We start from the raw sequence: 16,243 nt of genomic DNA on the forward strand, positions 1-16,243 counted from the left end.
CAGCCACCCAGCCAGGCAGCCAGCACCCAGTCAGCTACTGCCTGTCTCCCCCTGTTGGCGGCTGGGCTGCGGGGGCATGGGGCCTGGCAGCACCCATGAGTCCCCTTCCCCGAAGAGGCAGCAAGGGCCAGGGGACTGGCGCCAACCCCAGCCTGCTGGGGTGGGGGTGGACAAAGCCCACCAAAACGCAGGGCTGCCCCAGTAGGGCAGCTGTGGGAGTGTTGCGCCCGGCCCGTGGGCTACCAGAGCCCTGGCCCCTCCTTGTCGAGCAGGCAGCCAGAGCCAGGTGCGCTCCCCACCACGGGTCTGCAGGCCCCAGCACTCACAGCCAGTGGGGCAGGGTCCTGCTGCCACAGCAGGAGGGAGGAGGGCCCACCGCCTGGCCTGTCCCACCCCTCTGTGCGTCACAGGCAGCGGAGGGTCTGGCCCAAGCAGCCTGTTCAGGTGCAGAATCACAATGTGCAGCCCTCATGCAGGTCATGCCATTTAATGGTGCAAAAGCAGAAAACCCTCCCTTGGTAACGCAGGCCTCGGTTCCCAGCCACCTTACTTACACAGCTCTTCACCCTACTGCAGCTTTTATTGCAACTAAAGCGTCCAGCCAAGGAGGGAGAGCAAAAGAGACTTTTTTTTTTTTCCTAAGCTATGATCAGGCCCCTAATTCTGCAGGGCATGTGGAAAAGGGAAGTAAAAGGACCACAAAATACAAAGCAAGTCAAGGTGTGGGGGAAAGGCTGGCGCAAAGGACAGCCCTCCCTTGCCTGGCTGTCTGGAGGAGCCAGAACGGGTCAGGGGCATCCCTTGGCTGTCCCAGGACCGGTCTCCCCCATGGGCTTGTCCCAGGCGCTGAAGAGGGAGTTCAGATTGTCTGCCAGGGTTTGCCGATGGACTGGATGTGCTCCTTGGCCTTCAGCCGTAAGGCGGCAATGCTGGTGTTGCGCGGGTCTGCCTCGTCCAAGGGGAACTTGTCCACAAAGGTGGCCCCACACTGGTAAGGCGGCGGTGGCCCCATTGCCCCCAGAGGTTGCAGCGCATGGGTCACGGCCGGAGAGTTCAGGAAGGGTGGTGGTGTGTAGCTGCCAGGCAGGCTCTGCGGTGAGGCCACAAAGCCGGGCAGGGTCTGCAGGGCCGTGCTGCTGGCCACAGGTGGGCTGAGCCACGTCTCAAGGGGCAGGTTGCTGCTGAGAGGACCCATGGGTGTTGCCTGGGGGGAGCGGTTGAAGGAGAGAATAGGCGAGTCCTGCAGCTTCATGGAGGTCACCTCCAGCTTCTCCTGCCGCCTCCACTTGGCCCGTCTGTTCTGAAACCACACCTGCAAGCACAGCCACATCAGCCAGGCCACAGGGCTGTCCCTGCCGAGGCAGAGGCTCTTCCCAGGGTGAGCAGCACGCAACGGAGCGAGGGAAACGCAAAGGAGCTGCAGGCGCCACCGTGCTGAGCTAGGGCAGCAGGAGGTCCGGCCGCGCTCCCCCACGGCCCGACAGCCCTGCGCTCGGCAGGGAGCTGCGTTGCGGGAAAGCAGCCCAGCAACAGCCCCGCGCCAGAGCCAGCTCGGCTGCCCACAAGCCACCTGCTGGCCTACCGCTAGCTGCTGCCCCGCTGCACCGCGGCTTCAGCTGCCCAGGCCGGGCCGCACCAGGCAAGGGGCAGCGGCGGGCCGGGCGGAGGCCCGACCCCGCGGCCGCTGAACGGAAAACGACCCCGCGCTCACCCTGTCCCGCCGGCCGCCGCGAAGGACAGCGCCATCTCCAGAAGCGGCCGGCGGCGCTGGTGCCGGGCCGGGTACCGCGCCCGCGGGCCGGCGCTGCTCCGACCGCCAGGGCTGCGGGTCCACGCCGGGCCGGGGGTCCCGGCGCCGGAAACGCTGGGCCGCACCGAGCCCTGTCCAGCCCTGCCCTGCCGTGCCGCGCCGTGCCGGGCTGTGCGGGGCTTCCCGGCGCGGGGCTATGCCGGAGGCCGGCGGGGCGGAGGTGGGCGTTACCTGAACGCGGACCTCGGGGAGGTTGACCTTCATGGCGAGCTCCTCGCGGCTGTACACGTCTGGGTAGTGGGACTTCTCGAAGGCGCGCTCCAGCTCGTGGAGCTGGTACGTGGTGAAGGTGGTGCGGTTCCGTCGGTGCTTCTTCTTGGGCTGCTCCTCGTCCGACGGCTTCCCTTCGCCGCTGCTGCCAGCGGGCAGCTCGGGGCTGGCACTGCCTGGGCAGTACGGCTCTGCGAGGGAAAGACGGGCGGGTCACGGGGAGCGCGATCTCCCCGCCGGGCCCGCCGAGGGAGCGGAGGAGAGGCGCCCGGAGGAGAGGCGCCCACCCACCCCCCGGCGCCTCTCGCCCGCCGCACTCACCTTGGAAGCGCTCGGCGCGGCCCTGGGGCTCGATCGGCGGCGGCTCGACGGGCATCTTGGGCAGGCAGTGTCGGGGACCCCGCCTGTCCGCCTCCTTGGCGCTGCCGGCGCTGCCGTCGGGGGGGAAGGGGGCCAGCAGGCCGTCCTCCTTGGTGAACCCCAGGATGGCCTCGATGCTGTGCAGCCTCGACGGGTTCCCCCCGGGGCTCCGCGCCGCCTGCGCGGACAGCGAGAAGGCGCCCTCGGCCATAGCGAGCGGGGCGCCGGGCGGGTGCATGGGGCGGCCGGCCCGGGGCCCCGGCGCGGCGTTGCGGTCCTAGTCCGGCCCCGGGGCGGCGCGGGCAGCTCTGGCACGGCACCGCCCGGCGGGCTGGCCTCCTTGGGGCGGGGGAGGAGTGCCGGGGGGCGGTGGGCGACGGGGAAGGCGAGGCCCCCGCGCCGCTCCGGCACGGCGGGGGAGGCAAGGCATCCCCAGGGCCCCGCCGGCAGCGCCCGCCACCGCCCCCCCTCCCCGCGCCGGCCGCCCCGCCCCGCCGGCCCCGGCCCCGGCCCCAGACGGCGCCGGGCGATGCCATCCGGGGCCCTCGAGGCGGGGCGGGCCGGCCCCCGCTGCTGCCGGGGGCTGGCCCAGGCCGGGCGCCCCGCCGAGTCCCGCAATTGGAGCCCCGGGGCCAGGGCCAGGCCGAGCGCCGTCGGAAACCGCCGTGGGGCCGGCGGCCGCAGGGCGCGGGGGAGCGGTCCGGCCCGGCGGGGGCCGCAGGCCGGGCCGCGCCGGACGGGCCCGGGAGCGGGGGCTCCGCGGAGGGGGAGGGGGCCTGGCCGGCAAGCCAACGGGTGTCCGGGGCAGTGCCCGGGGCCGTGCTCCAGGCTCTCCGCGCCTCCCCGAACCGCCTTCCCTCGGCAGCCCCAGCCGTCGGCCAGCCCTGGCGTTCTTCAGGTGCCGGTGTCACAGGTGATCTTTCCAGAGGTGACAGCCAGGAGGGTGCCGCGGCGCCGCGCGGTGTCACGTGCGGAGGGTGAAGAGCAGGGGGGGTAACAGCGCCGGGGCCGTGGTCCCCGGCCGGGCCAGGTGCCCTGTGTCTGGCTGCCCTCGGGCCGGTCCTGCGGCCCGGGGGGCAGCCGGGCTCTGCAGAGCTCTGCGGGAGGGGCTCAGCCTCTCGACCCTCGCAAGTCCGGGGAAGGTGCTGGACATGGTTTCTGAAGGAAGTTGCCCAAGGTGTTGCTATAGGACAGGCCCCGGGAGAAGCGCGGGCCCTGGGACACGATCCTCTACGGGGCAAGCGGGGCTGGGCGGCCAGAGGCAGGGCCAGGCCCCGGGGGGAGCTGCGGGATGCTGCGGGAGGGCAGGCAGCCCCCACCTTGCTGGGGGCTTGGCTTGGCGGAGGGCACGGGCTGGCCAGGCAACGGCATTGTGTCCTCTGCCTCCAACTTACTCCTTCCTGCATCAGTATTTTTCCAGCTTTTCTCTTTCTGTCACTTTGTCCCTTTTTATGCTAGCACTTGCCAGTTCCTCTCAGGCACCAGCCATCCTTCGTCCCAGCTGCCATGGTGAGCACAGCAACATCCAGAGCGGTTTTCAGCCTGCACTAAGCTTTGAAGATGCTTCCGTGTCAAGCCTGTGGAGTCTGTATGTGAATGAAAAACAGCACTGCTGCTGCTTCTTCCAGATATATTAGCTACTCTAATAAAAGGTATGACCTCACCCTCAACAAATCTTCAGTTTTGCTACCCCCCCACACCCCAAGAGGAAATATTTTGTGTAGACTTTTCCAGAGGAATCGCTTCAAAACGAAGATTGGCAGCGCTTGCCCCTGCCAGTGCCTGCGCCTTTATAAAGTTTATGGCCTGATGTCCCAAAGTTAATCCCCTGTAGAAGCGCTCAGTTTTTCCTAGCTCCAGGTGAGGTTTGCTTTCACTGACTGCTTTCGGGCAGGGGCAGGGGCCAGGGGAGCGGGTTGGGGCCTAAAGAACTCAGCCATCCATTGGCAAAGGGGGAAGAGGCTGACAGGAGAGACAAGAAGAGGTTAGTGTGGCTTTTGTGCTCAATATGAAAAGCAAGTCAATACCATTGTAGGGGCATTGGAGGGTACTCAAAGCAATCAGCCAGGGGCCATTGTGTTCCTTTAATCTACATGTGTATTTCCCAAGAACTCTATTAGTGAAGATGAATGAACTGTGCAATGTCCCTAATTTCTTCTAATTTGGAGCTGGGGTTTTACAGCACTCACAACCAGCACAAAACATGCCTGTCCCTCCAGAAGCCCTGGGCAAACTTGGGAATCGTTTCTGCTTGTTGTGGCCAAAAAAATGATAGCAAGGTGAGACACAAGAGCAACAACCCTTTAGCCAGGCTCTGGTCTGGCAGTTGTGCTGTAAAGGACATTGGGTCCTGGCACAGATGCTGCTTTTAGGGCACCTGTCAAAATTTTCAAATGCAGGGACAAGACTCAGATTTTTTGCTGTTATAATCACAATACAAATGTACAGCAAAAAAACTTCCAGCCCTAAAGACAGGTACATAACCCACAAAGTACATGAGGCACACCTTCCTCCCAAATAGAGAAGAACCCTCTTTCCTCGGCAGTAGATTATTACAGTTGTATTTGCTGTACAGAACTGCATCTACCACTATAGCACCCTTCTTGCAGGGGAATGGAGTTGTACAGAGAGGAAGCGACTTCCTTGGTCCCAATCTGCAAAAATCTGAAACAAGCCTACAATCCTGTCGTGGAACAGAGAGCAGCTCTGACTCTTCTGGCTCCGGATGTCTCTTTTTCTCTCTTCCCATGTTTCAGGCACAGACTGTGATGCCCTGACACACACATGAGGCATCGCGCTGCTTTGGGGAGGGGAGGGAAGGCTTAATGGTTCCTCTGATAATTGAGAGACTAACACAGAGGGTTTAGGATGGCAAAGAAAGGTAACTGTCTGAACATTTCCCTTTGAGTCTAACGTACTGGCTGTTGGCTAAATCCCTCGCTGCCACAGAGACCCTGGGATGTGTGTCATACTAGTATGAAGTCTCAAAAATCGATAGTGTGGTATATCACAGCTTCACAAAGACCGTTTACCTTTGGAAATTTGCAGGGGCACTCAGGATCAATATTCAGTATCTGATGAAAAAAGTGGGATTTCTTACCTGCCTTTCAAAAAGCTACCCCCTCTTCCAGCACCTTTTTTAGGTTTTTTGCAATGTATTATTAGAACAATCACTGCTGAACTTGCATTTGGAAGGTAGCAAAAATTCTCAAGATTGACAATCTCTAAAGTGCAGCTGCGTGCTATAACCCCCTTCCTGTGCATGCCCAGTGAAGACTACATGGAATAGTTTTGATCCTGTTTGTGCTGTTGAGACATACGTATGGGATGTGGCTTTACACAATGAAATCAGCAGCATAAAATGCCACAGATTCTTGCTTCCTTTCCTCCTGTCTTTTCTTTATGTCAAGCTGAAATAATTACTGCCTTGCAGAGCAGACATTTGAAGCTGAAGTCACTCTGCAGGTGGGACATTGCTTTCCAGAGCAGTGATGTGCAGCAGGGAGTGCCTCCCAGAAAGATAAACAGGACTTTCAAGGTCAGACGGCAAATCGAAGGGGTCGGGGGGTGGGGGGGTGGGGGTGGGGTCAGGGGTGGGGGAGTGCGTCAAGGGGAAGGGGGAGTACTCACTCAAGGGAAACAAGGGGAAGAGGGAGTACTCACTCAGCAGGAACCTGTACCATACTGCAGTTTGCATGCTCTGTATCATCCAGCAGATGTTAAAACCCAGAAAAACTGGCTTTGCTTTTTTTTTCTCCCAAGAAGTTCTTAAGCATGCAGTTTAAGAACTCTGAAAGCTTCATGTATGAGGAAGCTGCTGCTGTACCTTGACAGTCACCTCGTGCTTTTTTTCTGGTGAGAATTTTCTTTATCCACCCCTTGGAGAGCAGTTGTGTTTTCTCCATCACTTACAGGGTGCTCTGTGGCATGCAGGAATCACAGAGAAAGCACTGAGCAGCCTCCGGTGCAGTGCAGTGCCTGAGCCGCTGTGGAGCTGGGGTGCTGTGAGTGTGGGACCAGCTGTGGGTGCTCTGGGAGCAGGGCGGCATGGGCCTGGTGCGTGGGCTCTGACAGTTAGGCTCACCGCGCTCAGCCATTCCCCCTGAGGGAGGGAGTGGCGATTCATGCTATAAGGCTATATTAATGCAATCCTTCTTTACTTGTTTTCCAATTAGCTTAATTGAATTCAGATTGCTTAAAAGTGGGCACTAGAGACATTTATCTTGATGGGATGATGGCCTTGAGCTCCAGCGATCCTATTAACTGTAAGAACCCAAATCCCAGGTAGGGTCTGTGCAGCAGTAGCTCCCATGTGACCTAATGCCTTAATCTGCTCCTCTTCCGTGCAGCGCGCACACACATGCACACAGAGGCACACACACACATGTACAGGCACATACACGTACGTGCACACATGTGCATATATGTACATGTGCATTTGTGCACACCTGCACGCAAGTGCATCCCCACACACAGAGCCCAGCACACATGCACACACATGCAAGTGTCTGCCCCTTAAGATTTCAGCGGCCTTAGGCAGAAGGCTGTTTAGTGCAAGACACTGGAGAAACACTTTCCTCTCTCTTAAGAGTTGGACTGGAGTCAGTGCACTGCCTGCCAGCCTGGCCCGCTCTGCTCCAGACTTCCCCATGGTCTGTCCCCTGGGCTAAGCATCTAGGGAAGTGCATGCCTGGTGACGTGTGGCTCCACCACCTCCTATCAGCATGCCTCCCCAGGCCTGCAGCTGCAGTCTGAGGACAGGGACAGGCAGGGCTGAGGGGCTGCACCTTGCTGGTGCTGGCAGGGAGCAGGGCAGCCACCTCCAGTGGGGTGAGAATCAGACTCCTGCTGAGGGCAGCTGTGCCCTGGCAATCACAGCACGCTGTGCAGGGGGCTCTTAGGGGCGTTTGGGGCAACAGTTCTGCCCCCCCCCCGCCCAGCACGGGGCCAGGACCCACTTTGCCCCATCACTCCTGTGCACAGCCTGATGATAGCCACAAGGCAGATGCAAGCCCTAGCCGCAGCATGCCAAGGAAACTGTATGCAAGCTCAGGGCAGAAACCAGCTCCTCGTGCAAAGTAGCCCAGCTCTGCCACTCCAGACCGAGAGCTTTTAAGTCTCTGGCTCTAAAAATGGTGCCTAGGGCAGCCTGCTCCCTTCCCAGCAGCAGACCAGCATGGCTGTGGCCAGTGCCAGGGCTGGGGAGCATCCCACACTGTGGATGGGGAGGGCCCCTGTCCTGCACCAGCTTGCAGCCGCCTCCCAGCCCCGCTCACCTCTGCCAGCTCTGACATGTTTTTGGAATCTCATTAATCGCTTGTTTGGTGATTCTGACTGTACTTTCTTCTCTGACCCTTTAAACCATGAAAATGCTGATCCTATATGTGCTGATGAATTTAATTAGCTCCTTTAAACCACCAGATGCTTTCAATAAGATTTTCAGGATGTCCCAGGCACATTTTAATTCAAAGGTCAAAAGCCTGAGGCTTGTTTACTTTTGTGTTTTATAGGTAAGACAATGCAGTCTGTAAAGTAACAGAACAGTACAGAGACACCTACAAATATTTATACAGATACAGAGGGAAACTGATTGATTCCCACAAGTCAAAGGCCGCTTGAACTGAGCTGGCAACTATTTTAACTACTCTATATAAAGACCACCTAAAAGAGCCCACTTGTCTTTCTACACAGATAGTGAAATTCTCTGGTGACATGAGAGAAGGATCCCAAGAGACAGAAATAGGATCAGAAGTCTCTTGGTTTTAGGCAGTGTTTGAGTCAGCGCTAGTATTTGCTAGCTCTGATGCTTGATGAATGTGCTGAAGATAGGTCTTCTCTAAAGAAATGACCTATTACAACGGGAGAGTGGCTGACATCCTTTTCTGAGTGGAGGAGGGCATCCTCTGGGAAAAACAAGGAAGGTAAACTTGACAACTTGTATGATTCTTAAGCAAGAAAGAAGTAAGCGAGAAGAAAAGGCCTGTTTTCTTGGGACTACAACAGGGAAAATATTTGATAATTTTTCAAATGACTCTATGCCGCTTATATTTGAATAGTGATTGCTGAAGGAGCCTTCCTAAGATGATCTCTTGCATCCAAGAGCGGTCCCACAGAGGACAGGAACAACAGCTGCCACCTCGGCCTGTCCCTGAGCCGGTAGCTCCCACATCGCTGCCAGGAGCGGTGAGACTGCCACAGTACCCAGGCAGTGGGGCAGGGCTCAGCCCCATGCTGCCCCAGAGAGGTGCGAGGGAGGACCAAGGCAGGTGGCTGGGCACACCGGCAGCTCCGGGAGGCCAAGCAGGGCTGTGGCAGGGAGGCAGGTCCAAGGCCAAGCTGGGAAGTCGGGATTTGGCTCAGTGATCACCAGGCAGGTCCCAGGTCCAGCTGGCAAGCCTGTTTGCAGGGACTGTGTTGCAGCGAGGCACAGATGTGGCTGTGACAGACACCAGGTACAGCATGGTTTGGGCAGGGGCTGGGAGGAGGCCCAGGGCCATGGACCTTGCGGACAGCCAGTTCTCCGGACTGCCCAGCATCTCTTAAAGCACTGCAACTTGCTGGGGCTTGGCAGCCACCACTGCTCTGTGGGGCTGGATGGCGTGGGCCAACCCCAGCAAAGCAGGCTCAGTACAAAGCAGCCATCACAGCTGGAGTGTGTTGCAATTTTATCTTTAGCACTTCACAGACCAGTATGGGAGGCCAGGATTAAGGAAAGAAGAGAGAGAGAAAAGAGGGGAGGGAAGGTAAAAGGCAGAAAAGAAGAAAGGGAGAGACAAAAGTGAAAAGACAGAGGGAGAAAGGAAGGAAGGGAAAGAGAGAAAGAAGAGACAAACCATACTTTGTGCATTTATTCATTTTAAATGAATGTTTTTACTTGATTGGGTGGAGACAGAGGAGAGGGGAGGGGAGAGAGAGAAAGAGAGACTTATAAACCTGTAGGAAGGTGCTACATATATTCATTCACAAATTTCATTCACAGGCTAGCTCTTGGACAGCTTACAGAGTCCTTAATTTTATACAATATCCAAGCCCCTCAGGAGCAGCATTGCATACACTGTCCATGTACAAGGGCCGTACAACTTTTGTATGGGTTATCATGCATGATAACTGCCAGGGCTATGCAAGTGCAGAGACAGGCTGGTGCTCCCACCTGCCTTAACCACCATGGGGCTGTGGGCCATAACCTCTGCCAGCCCCCCTGGCCTGCCCAGGCTGCATGGGCCCAGCTGGCAGCCCCAACAGCGCTGCAGGCTGCAGCACAGAGCCGTTCCTCCACTAGCCGCCAGCTGCTAACCTGCATCAGCTCTGCTTCTGGAGGAGCTGGAGGCAGTCGTGCCAGCACCTGCTTGGGTTCTCCCCAGAAAAAAACTGCACAGCAGCAAAGATAATCTTGCTTGGTCCTGAATCTAAAGCCGTTGAATCAGATCCTGCCTGTCCCACAGACTCAGATTTAGCACTAGTGAAAGCCATGCTTTTTCTCAGCGTTTAGGTGACCTACCCTGGCAAATCCTTCAGGTGGCCCAGATTTCTGTTTAGCCTTGTATAGAGATAACTCCTAGCTTATTTTAGCCTATACAAGTTATTTGCTGGTACCGCAGGCCCCAGCATTTGGCACACATAGCAGCCAGGCAGAGGGACACTGCTGCCACTTCATGTTTGACCTGCATTTGAAGACCACGAGGCTGTGAACTTAGAGCAGCCTGGAGAAGTCTGCATTGCAGACTGACCAGGTATTGCTGATAGCTACCCAGCCTTGGTTCCCTACAAGTCCCCACTAGTTCTGTATATGCTGACATTTTTGTCCCAAGCTGTAAAGTCATACACTTCGCTTTTAGCTTCTTGCTATATTTAGTACAGAGATGGTCAAAGCCTTGTTTTTTAAGTTTTTGCAGAAAACATCAACATTTGAGTACTGGGTTTGTTTCATATTTTTTGAAACAGACATTTTTTTATTAGAAATATATGTGTTTATTTCTGAAAGGGTTATTAAATGAGTGGTTACCTATATGTTATATATAAGAAGCACAATTTTGCTAAAAAATACACATTTAATAGCATCTTGATGGCTCTGAAAACATGGGAAAAGGCACAATTTCCCCCCAATATTAGCTTTTCTAATTCTGTTTTTTTCCATGGGGAAAAATGTTATGTTAAAAAATTAGGATCTGTTCTAACTTCACACTAAGCAGTCACAGCATGTAAATTTTGACATCCCCCCTCGGGGTTTAAGTTTCTCTTTCTCACTTTTCTATATTTACATGTAATGCTATAGAGCTAAATGCATTCCTCTGCCTGCCTGCATTCTGCAGCCCATGTGAGACAAGACTGAATTTACAGCCCTTGGATAGTGGTATCTCTTCTACATCACAGAACATTTCTGCTCAGCTGCCTGTTTTATTTCGGTGAAGGTGGCTTGTGCCTTTTCTTTGATTGCATCCATGTCCATATTCTGGATGTTCTGCAGCTGTCCCAGGATAGAGTCCTTGTCCTCTTCCTCCACCTGATCTTCTGCCACCATCTTCTGAAGGTCTTCTGGCAAACCCACATCGTCTCCAGCCATCTGTATTTGATTCTCATCCAGTTCACTCTGATACAAGAAGCAGAAAATAGATACAGTACATGAGAGTATGTCTGCTATCCCAGGGTCTATGATGAGTCTTGCTTTTGTTTGTTTGTTTGTTTTAGGGAGAACTGAAACATATGCAGGGGTTTTTCAGAGTTTTTAGATGCCACTTAGGAATTCAGGCACTCAGTCAGCCCCCATACCAGTGCTAGAATTTTTCAGAAAACGCCAATTATATTTCTTTGAAGGGTTTCAGTAGTGTCAAAACCAAAGTCCTCAGTGTCATTTGGCATTTTAGAAACTTCTGCCACATGTGTTAATTGTGGTAACATGCTGATGCTGCAGGAAGTCCACCACAAGTTACTTGTATCCACCAAAGACCTGCTGCAATCTACTGCCTAGGCTATCAGCTGTTCTGCGATTTGGTTGGTGAAGCCATAGCTTTAGAAAAACTATATGGCTACCCTTCCCCTGTTCATTTGTGGTGGGCATTTTTAGGTATCAGCACTAAACTGACACCTTCTTGAAGAAAGATGCATTAAACTTAGTAAAGAATTACCGGAAAGAAGGTCCCCATCTTCCCTGAACCATGTCTAAACTATATCTAAGTCTTTGGTTGGCATCTTGGAATTGTGACGAAGAGCAAGGGCTGCCTGACACATAATCAGAGCAGTGCTGGTAAGTGGGGTAATGGGAGGACTTGGACAACAAAAGAGAGGATAGAAGGTTGGGTGTGAGTCTGAGAGAGCAAAAGGAGACAGGAGAAGGAGCTGGTTAAGCAATTAAAAGGGCTGAGATGCCATAAGTGCTACACACACTTGCTTCCTGCCTGCCCGCTGAAACGCTGGGGCTGTGTCTATGTTTCAAACAATGGTGATTTTGTTCACATTTTACAGTGGATTGTGATAGATCCAGAGCTCAGAAGAACAGGGTATTTTGACACAGTTCACACATCAAAGATAAGCATTAATGCCTCGTTACATCTCCAAAATGAAGCATGACAGCAGCAAGGGCCTGATATGAATAAGCAGCAACGCTGTCAGCAGGAGGTGTTTTTGAGAGTGAGAGCGGTCTTGGGTTTGCATGAATGAATGAATGCAACAAAGAATGGAAGGACAGATATGAGCAATGTCTGCATCGTCTCAGGCCTTAGCAAGGACAGGCAGACTGGGATGCCTGACAACATAGCCACTATTTACTGTTACATATATTTGGAAAATGATGTTTGCAATAACTGTACTTCCCTTGAACTTGATTCTTCCCCATACCTCTTAGGCAAATATGGAGAGTGTATCATGATTGTTACTACCATGTGGCTAAAATGGGTGAGGACATTTCTTGACCTGTTTGGGTAAGAGTTGCTGCTACCAGATCTGTGGGAGCTAGAAACAATATCCCAATTGGCAGAAGTGTTCTTTATTGGTTGTGTGGCAGGAAAAAAATGTGTTAAACTTTTAATCAGCGAGTGCTGGATGTCAGAGGAGCTAACCCTTTTGAAATTCTCCCAAGTAGCAGTAGAGGATGATACGTGAACAATTGTTTGATGCCTTCTTGCACCAAAGCCCACTGTCCTACTGAAGTCTGAGATGTGATGCACAACACAGCCTGGGGATTCAGAATGTTCTCTGACCAAAGAAGAATGTATTCAGATGTAGTCTAAAGCAGTACAATTCTGCCGAAGTCACCTGCCTCTAGTCACTTGGCATTTACGCTGTCCTTGAACAGACCTAGTATGAGCTTCTGCAGGGTGGGGTTGCTCAACAACAAGCAAAGCAACACGTAAGAAATGTATGGCCTTTTCTCCTTCTTCCAAAATTTGACAGATCTGATTCCATTACTTTGCTTTGAAATGGAGATGTAGGATTAAGTTTCTGATTTTACCTGTTGTTTTGTTTGTTTGTTTTTTAAAAAAGTCTGGTGGAATTGGGTTAAAGCTTGTTTTCTCTCAAGGAGAGACCCGAAGATTTTTCCCACAGGATGCTGTTAAAGTCAGGCTAATGCTGCAAGTGCCCAACTACACAGTGAGCCTGCAGCTCCAAGCACTCACTTCTGAAAGCTGGGATCAGAAATGTGGTGCTGGAAATGCACCACGTCGTTGTCAAACAGCAGCGTGCAGTCTGAGCATGAGCAGGGTGTGCAGATCCCTGCTATCCCAGCATGCACACGTGTAGGGACTGTCACCTGGCCAGATACACTACCCTGCATCAGAATACACTCAGCTTGAACCACAGAGAGCACCTAAAACAGGCAGACCTCATGGACAGGACAGCTGGGGCCATGGGCTCTACAAACCTATACAGAAAGCCCCTCTGGACCCTGGCAAGCAAGCACTGGACGGGATGGCCTCTCTCCTGATGACTTTTAATCTCCATAGTCTCCAGGTCTCTGCAAGTGCTTAGACACCCTTTTAGCATCTCTGAGAACACAGAAGCAACATCTATTCTAGTAAATTAAATATGCCTGGCAGTGGTCTCTTGCCCCAAGGCCAGCTGGCCTGGAACAACCCACCGTGATGCTATTGAACTCTCTTGCCCTACCAGACAGGGTGGTCCCATCTAACTGCCTATTGGGAATGCCAGTCCTAACTCCCAAACTGGCTCTGGGAACTGCTTGGGAGAGTGCCCAGGCCAGAACTGGGTCAGACACTAGTCTGACAACTCGACAGCACAGGCAATAGAGCCTTAGTGCCTGGTGATCCTGGGTTTGCATCTGACGTAGTCAGGCTCAGGTCCATTTTGTTACAGGTGCAACACGGAGTTCTTTATACATACATGGTACAGAGGTGTACAGAAAACAGACAGTCTAAACACCTGTTTATACGAAGTCTGATTGTAAACAAAAGAGATCAAAGCTCACAGACAGAATAATCCACAGGGGAGCCACACTTTTCCAGCATCGCTGTGTGGTGTACTGCTTTCCCTAGGCCTAACTTACCCTGTCATAAAGTTTAGCTCTGCCTATGTGCAGAGATCCTTAGGCAGGCAGACCTGGTCCTGTGATTCATCAGGTCTGGACTGCACCAATTACATACAAAACCAGAGTTCATCTTGCCTTGTCCTGCAAGTGGGCTTTTTGATAAGCAATGCAGCAGGGCTGCAGGTACCTTGCAAGTAGGGACAAGGAGACATGGGTTGGAACCACCAGCCTTGTGCCCCCCCATAAGCACCCCCTTGCACCATCCCCACACAGGGATCACAGTCTGGAGTGCGAGGGTGGGGGGTGGGGGAGGCTATTCAACATCCCAGCTGTCGGGCCCTTGTGGGCGCCAGCATGTTGCCCAAGCTGATGTCATTGAGAGCCCCCTTACCCCTGGGGCCTAGAAACCCCACTTCAGCTCATGCCTGGCCCCCAGCCCTGCCCTAAGCTACGTCACTGCTGTGCCCATGCCACAGTGGTCCCCTGCTGAGCCTGGCCTCTTAACTGCTTCTCCAGGAGAGACCATGCCTTTTTTCCTGGACAGCCACTGGGCACTTGCTGGACCCTGCTGCCAGCCCCAGCTCTTCCCGCTGCATTTGGAGCCTGTGGGACCATGCCAGTGGGCAGGGGCACTGCTTGTGTTGGGGTCCCCTGGCTCCCTGGCCTTAACCTTCCCGGGGAGCAAAATCCTGATCCCACTGCTCTGACAACCACACTGTGGCTCCGTTTTTCTCACAGGAGATCCACAGCTGTTTCACTCTGGCCCATTAAGAAAACATTCAGATCAGCAAAAGAATTCTTCAAGCTTAGCAAATACTTGTTTTCAGATACTTGTCTAAAGCCTGTATGCACTGAAGAGCTTCTCCTGAAACAAGTTTCTCTTTCTGCCTGGCTGGTGCATCCCCTGGGGCACAGCTAGAGCTTATGTAATGGCTGCATACAAGTAAAAAATCCCTTAATTCTAGAACAGCGCTATTCATTAAATCAAGTCTTAACAATATTCCCATCAGAGCACAATAGAGCAAGAGCTGTTTGAGATTACATGACTGCATGTCCCTTTCATGGTGAGAAGCTTTCCTTTTCAATGTCTTTAGCAGCACTTGTTGAGAAGACACCTGATTGCATCTGAATACTCTTTCCCTCTAAATATCAGTGAACAAAAAAACATCCTGCTGTTCCGTAGCAGAGAATCTTGTAGAGCGGTGCCCACAGAAGTGCTTTGATGAGGGGAGGGGATCCACCTGCTTGGGGCAGATGACATAGTCCCTTCCTGAGGTGCTTTTCATGCATCATATATTCACATAGCACAACACAACCCCCAGCACGTGGACAGAAGAACAGCATTTGTGTGACAACACTCTGACAGAGAGCAGTGGCATTTGAGGTGACATGGTGGATATATGTGCAGACCAGCAATGTGAAGGGCACGGTGGGGCCCATGGGGAGAGGTTGCTGTGCTGCAGACAAGGTCTTTGGACGGGCTGGATGTGCCTCTGGTCAGATGTGCCTCTCCTGCATCACAGGCACTAGCACCTCAAGCCTCTTTGTTTAAACCTTGCAGAAGTTAATTGGTTACTGTATCCCAGTTCAGGAAAAAGGCAGTAAGTGAATAAAAGGGTTTTGTGTGGGTTTTATTTTTATCAATATATTTATTTATCTGTATATCTCATTTAAAAAAATGTTTTGTATGGAGGTAATGCATTGGGTACTCCAAAGATTAAAAAGTTGCCCACAGATCAAATGTCTCATGGCTAAAAACATCTTTCTGGTGACAAACCTAAGTTGACAATTCTGTTAATAGGATTAGGTTCATTAAGGGACTGCTTTCTCTTATAAATCTGGCCCAGATAGCATGGAGCTTTAGATTTTGCACTGAAAATGGGGCCCTCCTTGGTCCTGAATGTCATGCTTTTATTTACAATATGTGCTAGTGATTGATACTGGTGATTTTCAGGGTTTCTGTCCCATACTACAGGCTACCTGAAATGACTTTCATTTTTCAAAATAATTAATGCATTATCACAGGTCTGAGAGCATTTTTCTGCCATGATGTTGCATCATGGAGTTGAATTTTTTTCAGGGACATATAGCATGCATGTAATAATTTCATTTTCTTCCTGATATATGTTTTCGTAAGGGCTGACGAAAAGAAAGCAGACCTTCAACCAAGAAATGCTAAATAGGTAGACACAAGTGCAGAAAAGCATATCCTGCAAAATTTACTTGCAACTGCCACAAATCAGCAAAGCTAAGTACATGCTTAATATCTTCTTTGCCAGCTTAGAGCTCCTGCCCTACCTTGGAGGCAAGCCTTCTACTCTTATTACTGAAATTTGGCCCCAAAGAGGACCTAATGTGTACCAAAGCCAAGATACTGCTGGAGA

At 53.0% G+C, this 16,243-nt stretch overlaps 2 protein-coding genes and 1 long non-coding RNA gene across 5 annotated transcripts in view; 1 reads left to right on the top strand and 2 right to left on the bottom strand.

The window, feature by feature from the left end:
* Positions 1-471: 471 nt before the first annotated feature.
* On the bottom strand, positions 472-2,875 carry RAX (retina and anterior neural fold homeobox). 2 transcript variants are annotated; one of them, XM_037372676.1, is made up of 3 exons: positions 2,342-2,875; positions 1,994-2,211; positions 472-1,312 (listed from the first exon to the last, which is right to left on the bottom strand). In XM_037372676.1, the coding sequence occupies exons 1-3, from the start codon at positions 2,616-2,618 to the stop codon at positions 860-862; spliced, it is 948 nt and encodes a 315-aa protein (XP_037228573.1). In that variant the 5' UTR covers positions 2,619-2,875; the 3' UTR covers positions 472-859. The 2 variants fall into 2 exon arrangements, with proteins under 2 accessions (XP_037228573.1, XP_037228572.1); XM_037372675.1 differs by having other exon boundaries at positions 1,982-2,211; positions 2,342-2,872.
* A 62-nt stretch (positions 2,876-2,937) lies between these two features.
* LOC119141017 overlaps positions 2,938-16,243 on the top strand; it is a 20,978-nt gene continuing 7,672 nt past the window's right edge. Inside the window, exons 1-3 of one of the 2 annotated variants that reach the window (XR_005101800.1) lie at positions 2,938-3,293; positions 3,839-4,032; positions 4,990-6,820. This is a non-coding gene — a long non-coding RNA (uncharacterized LOC119141017). Of the gene's footprint in view, positions 3,294-3,838; positions 4,033-4,989; positions 6,821-16,243 lie in introns of those variants that run through there. The other variant, XR_005101799.1, reaches the window with a different exon arrangement.
* LOC119141016 (complexin-4-like) overlaps positions 9,214-16,243 on the bottom strand; it is a 12,222-nt gene continuing 5,192 nt past the window's right edge. The window contains exon 3 of the mRNA XM_037372677.1: positions 9,214-10,967. Coding sequence (XP_037228574.1) covers positions 10,740-10,967 — 228 coding nt within the window. The 3' untranslated portion in view covers positions 9,214-10,739. The remainder of the gene's footprint in view (positions 10,968-16,243) is intronic.

The sequence above is a fragment of the Falco rusticolus genome, chromosome Z (assembly GCF_015220075.1).
Source record: "Falco rusticolus isolate bFalRus1 chromosome Z, bFalRus1.pri, whole genome shotgun sequence".
Lineage (NCBI taxonomy): Eukaryota > Metazoa > Chordata > Aves > Falconiformes > Falconidae > Falco > Falco rusticolus.

What these genes read in the sequence shown, in the direction of transcription:
- RAX (XM_037372675.1), bottom strand. Translation starts at nt 2,618, where the DNA reads ATGCACCCGCCCGGCGCCCCGCTCGCTATGGCCGAGGGCGCCTTCTCG. An exon ending in CCGCGCCGAGCGCTTCCAAG is followed by an intron (nt 2,212 to 2,341) that starts GTGAGTGCGGCG and finishes TTTCCCTCGCAG; the next exon opens with AGCCGTACTGCCCAGGCAGT. An exon ending in TCCCCGAGGTCCGCGTTCAG is followed by an intron (nt 1,313 to 1,981) that starts GTAACGCCCACC and finishes CTGTGCTTGCAG; the next exon opens with GTGTGGTTTCAGAACAGACG.